Source organism: Ostrea edulis, chromosome 1 (genome assembly GCF_947568905.1).
Source record: "Ostrea edulis chromosome 1, xbOstEdul1.1, whole genome shotgun sequence".
In the NCBI taxonomy this organism is placed as follows: domain Eukaryota; kingdom Metazoa; phylum Mollusca; class Bivalvia; order Ostreida; family Ostreidae; genus Ostrea; species Ostrea edulis.
Window position 1 is genome coordinate 6,285,934 of NC_079164.1, and position 10,071 is coordinate 6,296,004.

A 10,071-nucleotide genomic window follows, 5' to 3' on the forward strand; every position below is an offset into this window, starting at 1 on the left:
GGTATCCGTTTCGCCCCATTGGCCCGTGCCCCTAGTTTTTGTTTTTGGGTTTTGACACGATGCTGCTCTGGGGCTACAATCAATATACATGTAAAACGGTAAAAACCAGTACTTTCTAATTCTACGTTCAGGTAACAGTGATTTCAATTTAAGGAAAGCCTGATTGGCTTCAGGATATAATTGATTAATAATATGCCAATATCTACCTCATATCCCCTACAAAAAGACAGCTGTTAATTTCATCAAACAGTTTAAGCGATCTAACGACCCTAAATCTGTCAGAGTTTTCCGCGGATTTGCGATGTTTCGATAGACACCGTTTTACGGCCCATCGTTTGGTCGTCATCCACCCGGCTTAAAGGTGGGCGGAGCTACCTGTCATCAACTTCACAAGACAGTTGTTATCAATGATACCTCTTGGACGATATTATTTATTTTGTATGCCCAATGTGTTGATACTTAATAGACAAAGTTCCTCTGTTAGTGGCAGTTTTACAAAATCTATCTAACCATAATTGGTAGGTGCACGAAAGGTGAAAGGTGCACACTCTGGAAGTCACTGCCGGAACTTGAAATGGTAAAAGTTGAGTGAAAAAAAAGTATTTAGGAGCAGATTCAGAACTTTACGACTACCTGGTTTGAAGATGTCCCATTTGTCGCCGCAGTTGTCCGCCGTCCCGTCCTCACAGGTAACGTAAATGAATACTTCCATCTTAAAACACAATTTAAACTGTTGTTGAATTGTTTTGGTGGTATTTTTGTGAAAAAAAATTTATTACATTTTACAATGGTGATTAATGAATAACAGCTTTTTAAAAACGTAAATTAGGATTATATTTCATCTAATTGAATTACATATGAATTAAAAAATATAAATGATGATTATATTTCATCTAATTGAATTACACATGAATTAAAAATAAAAAAAGAACACATTCTTTTTGTTGTGGAATTTAATTTTAGAATTTAAAAAAAAATGAAAATAGAAATAAAAAAATTAAAACTTCACTATGTCCCGAAAATGGTAAGTGAAAAGTTTTAGTCGATACCAAGGAATATCAAAATGGAAAGAATCATAGTTTTTTTGTGTTTTTTTTCCAGTTGAACATTCCGCCGAAAACTTCCCTCCCTTCTCCAGCTTGCCCGGACCCCGGGAGGGCGATTCTCCAAGACAGTCCTTTTCCCACAGGAATGGCGATTCCATATCTCGCTCGCCTCGGAAATCTCGAATCTTTGTACGCTACCAGCCCGATGACCCCGAACGCATTAGGTGTGGAACCCTCGGCCTTTTACCCGCTGGTCAGTTTCAATTTTCACGCTTATAAAATTAAATTTCAATGGTATCAGATTATGGAGCCCCAGCGTGTGCAATCAGATCTGGTTGAAAAGATTTGAAGATATTCAATTATGAGTTTGTCTGATTTATTACTCTTTGTGTCTCCTAATCTCCAGGATTTTTTTTCACTTTTTTCTGTCGCTGAGGGTGCTGCGTTCGGTGTGATATTTTTCATGTAAACCACCAGTATCAAGTGTCTTGTTTCACTAGAGTTCAAGCTATTCATTATTTTTGTTCAAGGGTATATCGAAATACCGTTTGTTGTCCAAACTTTCAACAAATTGTTGCTTTTCAAAAAGCTTTTCCCACTTGAAGAAAAAATTGGCCAGCTTGTTTTCTTTTATCCGTTTAGAAACAGATAAGTTTCAGTTGCAAGAAATGACGTATAATTATTCGAAAATGAAAGCCACCTATATTTTAAGGTAGTTTTTACCCATGTTAAAATGTTGTCAAAATACTATACTACCGATAGAATTTCCCTCAACTAATGATGGGTTTTTAACCACCTGCGATAGTGGTTTAATACTCTCTTTTCGTATCTTTGCATTCTATAAATATTTTTCAAGATAATTATACAAATATTCTAATCGTGCAATATATTTTTTTTAAATCTCGTATTTCGTTTTTGTGTGTAAAATTCATTTCAGTTTTCTCTTTTTTAATTCCAGAGCGGTGCTTCCCCGGTTCTAGGACTCGAAAGAGCTCCGGAATTTTGGAAAAACCTCCAGCACCCCTCCATGGTGTATCCTACAGAACCCATGCTGGGCATGCATCCATACAGTGCATTGTAAGTTTCCCCACCTTTCACTCAGGCAATATCATGAAAGATGTCAGTTTCTTGACTGCACATAGTTCAGATCTGATATAACCGTATGTTGAACAGGAAACGGTTACAATTTCGGTCTTCCATTCTTCAGGTTACATGTATCTGCGTGTTCATGTTGTGGTTAATCAAGGTACCTAGTATTACAATTTGTGGTTTTCTTATAGATTTAAAATTAATGCATTCGATTTCTTTGTCGTAAAATATATCTAAAATTTTTATTGATAGCTAGCATAAATATTATATAACCTGATATGGCTTTAAATAAATTGGGGAAAAAATTCGAGCAGATCGATCGTGTATTTATCAAGTACAAATCCATTTATTTAAATTCAAATATGATAACCTTCATGTCTGACGTAATGAAATAAATTGTTGATAAGAAATAATGATATGTATATGTAGAAGAATCTGTAATACATTAGATTTACTTCAAAGTTTATACTGAAATTTTGATACGATACCTTACATCATTATGAAATTTCAACGTAACTCATTGAATATAGGGGTTGAAAAGATGTTTTTTTTTTTATATGTTTGTCGAACAGAATTAAGCCGACCAATTATGTTTTACTAATACTATAGCTAAAGGAATAAAAAGGTGTGGGCATTCTTCCATTGTTACATCTTGACCTTAAATATTGCAAAATTCCGTTCATACGCCGAATTTTTAAAATAACCCCCCCCGCTGCATGATTCACACAAAAAGACACAGGTCAAGTAGAGCCTTATTTGACCCCAAAAATTTACAGAATTTAAAAAAAACCCCAAAACAATCAACAAACAAAACCAATAACAAACCCCAAACAAAAAAAGTTAACGATTACCTTATTTTGATGAGTGTAATCATAGTGAAAGATAAAGATGTATATGACTATGACATAAATTTTACATTTGATTGTATATTATGACATCACAGAGACATTTTTAATAATTTTCAAAATTCAAAATTGCCGAATATAAAGATATTTTTCAACGTTTTGTATAGAGTAGAGCCCGTAACCCATTCTTTATGCGCGTTTATCGATGGTCTGATCTGGGATGGATAATTAATATATGGTTTATTTTAGATCAAGGACTGTACTCATATTCAAATTATTTGGAATTTATTTCAAATTACATTTTCCCATTAAAATTAAGAACTTTACAAATTCGCTTGACTGATACTTTCAAAATTGACGTCCGTGGAAGAAACGTTTTATAGCTGAAAAACGTATGAAGTCACTACAATATTTTGATGCTTAAAAATGCGGGGCTTCCCTTAAATTTGCAAATTAAAAGGACCAATTCATGCAATTAATTCAAGTGATGTCAACCCAGTACTTTGATAAATATTTTTAATTATAAAGGATATATCAGAAAAACAGGGGAAAAAACCCACTCTCATAATTTTTAAAATTATACTTATTCAGCTATGGAGGGATAGATCTGAATAATGCAGCCCGCCGTAAGAACGCAACAAGGGAGACGACTAGTGCCTTAAAGGCGTGGCTCTACGAACACCGGAAGAACCCCTACCCCACTAAGGGAGAGAAAATCATGCTCGCCATCATCACTAAAATGACCTTGACCCAGGTGTCCACGTGGTTCGCAAACGCCAGACGGAGGCTAAAGAAGGAGAGCAAGTTAGGGTACAAAGAGAAGGAATTGGACGGAAGTGACCTGGAATCCTTAGGGTCTCCACTAGGAACGGACGATGGTGAGTCTCGATCAGTGTTCCACAAATATCTAAAAAGCAAAGGAGCAATACAAACAATACCTCTCTAAAACTAAATGCATTTGAATTTTCAAAAAATTAAACAGTACGATGACAGAATAAGTAGATGTAATTAGTAAATTAAATAGAGTAGATGTAATTAATAACCAGGAAAACCATATTGTGGAGAACATTACCATATCTTGGTTTTGTGTTAATTCAGACAGAAATTAAGAGCATCTTGAGAAATGTTAAATTTCCAACCTTAAACGAAGGGGACAGAATAAAAATTTCAGAAATTGCTGCATTCTGTACAATTCCAAAGTTACATTAATTATTCAACATAATTAAAATTTTCCTCTATAATTGTTGCTGAAATCTTGCCATATATATCATGTTTCATCTTATATACGATTAATTGTTTTATCAACGTTACATAGTAATCAGTTGCATCATAAGTATAGGGTGTCTGAACAACTGCATAGGTCTGATTGAATAATAATAATGATAATAATACAGCTATAATAATTATGAAAGTAAAACAAATACTTGCAGCAAAAATCTATACAGAGTTTTACACATTAAATTCAATCCAGGCCAAGTTTAGCCATTTTTATATTTAAAAAAATTATAACATCTACATCTATTACTTAAAAAGATCTTCATCAAAACTATGTGAGCAAAGGTTTATTTTCAAGAAGCAAATTCATTTATTTGTTGCTATCAATTTATGCGCAAAATTCACCGTGTGTGTTCCCTGCGAGTATCGAAAGAAAAGGATCTTGAAATTAATAAATCGACGTAAAGATATATTTCCGCTAAATTGAATTGAATACCGTATAAATAATGTCGCTCTCCTCGAACAAAGACTTGTCTTTGCGATAAGTTGCGTTCTGATGAACCACCAACCTCCAATAAATCTAGATTAATTTAATATACATCCTAAACACTGCCTCTAGATGAAACTCGATACAAAGGCTCGGTGTGAGCAGGCTTATATGGTTGATACAGCCCCTAAACATTCCCGACAAGTGATTTTATCGCCCTTCAAAACAGACATTATTGTACAAGAGATGTTGCAATTCGACGTCCACAACCACACAATCCCTCAGCCATTTTATGGCCTGTATTAATCTTACGGGGGATGATATTTCAACAAATTATGCGATAACTATCTTTTTAAGGTTATACTTATGCATAAAATTGAGAAAATTGTCATTTCGGCTGTCAGTATTTTATCGGGAGCTCATTACTTATTGTAAGTAAATATAACATTTAACGCGCCTTCATCCTTCAGAATCATATTGCTGTTTGTGGTCCGCCCTCCAAGGGCTTTTTGTATTCAAATATAAATTGTTGTTAAAATAAGAAAATCGAAACCGCTTACACAAACCTTTTCATGTAAAATATGAACTTTTCACATCATCATTGAAGACGATAATCCGCGACTATTAATGTTGATGTGATAAAATGCTTCCCATCTTGACTGATGTTAATTGGATATTTGAGAATTGTCGAGGACAGAAATTGTTTTGTGTGTTGATACCCGGTGTCTGATTCCTTTTGAGTCCCTCGGATATGAAATATATGTCTTGTCATAGAGTTACATAACGCTTTCATATACGCCCTCCAAAACACATGATCCTTCACGTCAGGACCATGTGACACCATTGATTGAATGTTTTCACTCTCTTGTGTCGGTGATAATTACTACAGATCTCTCATTGTTCGCTTGTGCCCTTCTATCAACTTTGAGAAATATTCCGTCTCGTCGCCAAAAAACGAAGAAGAGATGTGCTTCACCTAATCAACTCGTCTGTTTTTCTTGTATAGTTAAAGTGATCCTTTTTATATCCCATTTAACACATTTCATCTTCTAAAACGAAACTTTAATAACCGCATTGTATGGCCCAAAAAAGAAGATAAAATCTGGAAATGGAACGGCGGTCGTACAAATGAGCGAAATTGCCGGGTCTCAACTTTCACCGGATTAGGTTTCGTATTTTACATCAGATATCCCGTACAGAAATATAAGATTACGCGAGTTCACCCCCTCTTTTTGATAGCATTTGATGCCGTTTAATAATGTTCGTGTCATACCATACTGCGGACAAAGAATAACACCAGATTCTCTACGACCGAACGCGTCTCCGTGAATAAGAAGTGGATGTACAACATGCCTATATCAAATTCAATCATAATTTAATGGAAATATATTGCATCACTTTAAATCTGATCTGCAATGGCGCCGATTCTGGTACATTAATAATGCCGTCTAGATAGAAGACGTGATTGATTCGGGCACATCTGCAATTTATTTCTGTCTTCATATACGGGTACCCTGACATTTTTATGGACTCGGAGTTGGTTATATTATCAATGCAAATTATATAAAATAAATTCAATCTTGGACTGTCGCAAGGCAAATCTGTCATTACTCTGCATTGATATCAATAACTGCTTAAAATCTATAAAACGATGAAAACATATTTTGCAGAGAAAACCAGGATCTGTTCATCGTCATCGAGTCTCATCACAAAATTGGACAACGATGACGACGAGGATGTAGATATAAAGGTGACGTCGGATATATCAGATTTCTCAGATGATGAAGACGATGAAAGTCGGGAATGCAAACAACAGCGGCTGAGTTCCAACACGTCACAGTCTTCAGCCAATCAAAAAGCAGATAATAATGCAACTGTTGACGCCAGGCTGCAACAAGCATCTGTTGGACAATCAGAATCACGTGATCAAAGTAATTCGTCGCAATCAAATTCAAGACCAAAAATCTGGTCTATTGATGAAATAATGAATAAAGACAAAACAATGGGAGAAAATTCCAGAGTATCCGTACAAAGTAATCCTCTTCTGCAATCCCTCAGTGTATATCACGCGCAATTACGGAACGGGAATGTTACATCACAGGATCTTAAAAATCAAGATCAGCTAAAACACTACAGTGAAACTTTAGAACAATACCGGAAATCAAACTCGGAGACAGCATTGAACCTGGCAATTAGTGATAAGACCGGATTAAACGCAGCACGAACCGGGCTGGCGACCAAGCCAACTGCTACAGGTAGGCTCAACGTGTCAATAAAGCTCTGTTTGGCTAAAGCAATCCCCATGTTTACAAACGTTTCTCTAACTGTAATTTTTGGATCATTTTGTGTGTGAAGAGATTTTAATTGGGAAAACAATTCCTAAATGATAGACTCATCGACAATTTCATTGTTTATACCAAAGTTTACTTGAAGAGATAGCATGTTTGACATATATCGTCTAAACATTTCACACTGCTGGCGATGTGTACCCCTGTTTATGTGCTCAGGTTATCAATCTAACACTGTTTACTTGTTACATTATCCATTTCTGACATAACTTCGCAAAAATGTCCACATGTGGGGGAGCCCTAATCACTAATCCATGTCTTCTTTGTTTCTTTACAGTGACCTCCGCCTCCAGCGACTCCGAGAGAGAGTGACCCCCAGACACACCCATTTAGTAGTGCTTTACACCCTGCCCCGCCCCGGGCGTTCTTGATGGTCGCAAATCAAATTAATTATTCTATTTATAGATTATTGTGTACAGTAGAATATCGCTTATTTTTGTATGATTGACTGAATGTTGAATAAATTTTAAAGACTTTATGTTCCTTATTGTTATAGTTTACTATCACATGTTCTTGTACGATGGACTGCTGCACTGAGGGAAATTGGAAGACAAGAATACACATTTCTGTATAAATGAATTATTTGTATATTTTTTTTAGACAAGTTGAGATTTTGTGGAATGAAATAGATAAATGTATATATTTCAGATTAAACACTTTAATCTGTTTTTCATGATCGATTCCGACAGTTGAGAAATACGTCACAATGTACACCGTATAATTATTTGTATGTACAAGTGATTTGATGAATATAAGAATGAAAGGTCCGTAAGGGGCACCCACCTTGCATTTCCAAATAAAAATGATGTTTACAATAAAACAAAATGAACGTTATCCTATCATAAATCTTTCTTTTTCATTCCATAGATTTTCAGTATTTAAATTACAACTTCCAATATTCAGTTTCGAATTTGTTTTGTACAAGGTGTATCTATCATGACGCTGGGTAGATAGGTACATATGTAGTACATTGAGTGTTTTACAGTAAGGAGGAGGAGGAGGTCTGACATGTTTGACTGATGCACAAACAGTAGACGAAAGCAAAGTGTAACGATACTATCATTATGTACGTCGAACTTCCACTAGATAAAGAAAATATTCCTGAAGCGCTTCCTCGCACCCCAAATACCGCACAATTAGATAAAATTATCGACAGTTTGATTGAAAATCAATTACTTAAAAACGATTTAATATGAATATAACAGATCAAAGGTTAAGATATTTTCTTCAAATCATAATCCTTCAACATTCCCGGACCCTAGGACCCTAGTATTAATGGTGCTGGCGTTTCATTCTAAAGCTTTATTCACAATCTAGTTTAAAACATTGGTCATCACTACACATGTACATAGAGGATATTCGATGTTTTGTTGTTAGATATATAATTTATTTCAAGAGTGAGACAGTTTATAAAAAAAATATTTTCACGAGTGTGAAGCAACAAAACATTGAATTTTCTGTTTATTACGTATTTTTCGGTTTTTCTTTTACCTCTTCATTGACATTCGATCCAATTTTGCACAGAAAATATAGTACCTTAAGGAAGATCCAAAAGATATAAAGATTAATACATTTAAACGAGAAGAAAGATTTAATTTAATCTTAATTTTTGGCTATATTCAAAAATGAATAATTTGATTATATATCTAAAGTGAATGTGATCATATACATGTACATGTATATCGCGGAGGAATATTCTGGCAATTCTCTAGTTCCAGTTGTTATCTTCATACAGTGTGAAAATAACAACTGTGAAAATATAGATATTTATTCAATGGATAAATTACGGTATTCCATAGTTGAAAATGTCTTTAATTTAGAATATATTTGTAACATTTGTGTAACAAAACCATGTTTAGATACCCCTTTAAGAAATCCGTTGAATATTCAATAGAAAAAAGAAATATGTTTAACAATGTATGCTAAAAACTAAAGGCTTGATCATCCCAAACCTAAATTTGAGAATATACTTAGAGGGATATGCACTTCAGAACTAAGACTGTACAGATGAAAAGGAACCCAGTTTCGCCACGCACTGCACATTTATATCAACAAAACACCGTATGGATAGATGTGTCTTGTTTAACGTCCAGCTCGATAATGTTTCACTCATATGGAGCCGTCATCATTGCTGGTGAAGGGGCTGCAAAATTTAGGCTTATGACCTTTGAGCAGGGAGGGATCTTTATCGTGTTGTGCTACGGGGCCTCAGTCTTTGCAGAAGGACCGCCACATGTAGTCGCCTCTTACGTCAAGCAAAGGGGTACTGAGGATTTATTCTAACCCGGATCCCCATAGGACCCTCGTATGACTGCAAAATAATTCTGGTATCATAAGAAACAGAGAAAGGCCCCGTCACAGGAATATATACACACATGAAACATGAAAGCCTTATCACTAAGCAGTCAAACGTTATGACAAAGGTTAAAGTTTTTAAAACGGAGGTAAACCACCAAGGCCAAGGTCAAAAGGCAACAGTTTGGTGCCAAAAGAACAGTAATTGCATAAGAAATACACATGTGAAATATGAAAACCCTTGCACTAACCGTTTAAAAGTTGTGGCCAAGTTTAAAGTTTTTGCGAACAAATATAGACTTAAAACTATATGCCCCCGAATCTCCGAATACGGGTGCAAAATAATTTCTGGGTATTTTTTTTAAAATCTTAATTACAAGATTTTAAAATGCATGGATAAAAGTGCAAAGATATAGAACATCTTTCCAAATATAAAATTTTTAAAATCAATATTACACATTTATTTATCAAGCCGATTCCGTACTAGAATAAACCTCATCATCGTGTGCATTCAATTAAAATAACAAAGATACATAGCGAGAAACACAACACAAGTATTACTTACACAAAATGCATTTCTGTCTAGAAAATTGACTTCACCGCCCCATTAATTAATAATTCCTTGAATTTAGGAAGCATTAGTTAATATATTACATATATTTTTTTGAAATACATGTTGGTAAACAAGTTGTATAACTTATATTTCATATTAGTTCGAAGAAACATTTTTTTCTTCTGTCAATGAA

The 10,071-nt window shown here is 34.7% G+C and overlaps 1 protein-coding gene across 2 annotated transcripts; it reads left to right on the top strand.

Moving 5' to 3' along the window:
- Window positions 1-406: 406 nt before the first annotated feature.
- LOC125664318 (iroquois-class homeodomain protein IRX-6-like) lies at window positions 407-7,508 on the top strand. Of its 2 annotated transcripts, XM_048897044.2 has the most exons (6): window positions 409-689; window positions 1,102-1,299; window positions 2,005-2,123; window positions 3,572-3,858; window positions 6,353-6,937; window positions 7,308-7,508. In XM_048897044.2, exons 1-6 carry the CDS (start codon window positions 645-647, stop codon window positions 7,340-7,342), a joined length of 1,269 nt encoding a protein of 422 aa, XP_048753001.2. In that variant the 5' UTR covers window positions 409-644; the 3' UTR covers window positions 7,343-7,508. The 2 variants fall into 2 exon arrangements, with proteins under 2 accessions (XP_056008430.1, XP_048753001.2); XM_056152455.1 differs by having other exon boundaries at window positions 407-689; window positions 6,353-7,508.
- The last annotated feature ends 2,563 nt before the right edge of the window (window positions 7,509-10,071 follow it).

Excerpts from the sequence above, each read along its gene's own strand:
- LOC125664318 (XM_056152455.1), top strand. The coding sequence starts at position 645 with ATGTCCCATTTGTCGCCGCAGTTGTCCGCCGTCCCGTCCTCACAG. Across the intron at positions 1,300-2,004 it reads CCTCGGCCTTTTACCCGCTG|AGCGGTGCTTCCCCGGTTCT; the intron begins GTCAGTTTCAAT and ends TTTTAATTCCAG. Across the intron at positions 2,124-3,571 it reads ATGCATCCATACAGTGCATT|CTATGGAGGGATAGATCTGA; the intron begins GTAAGTTTCCCC and ends ATACTTATTCAG.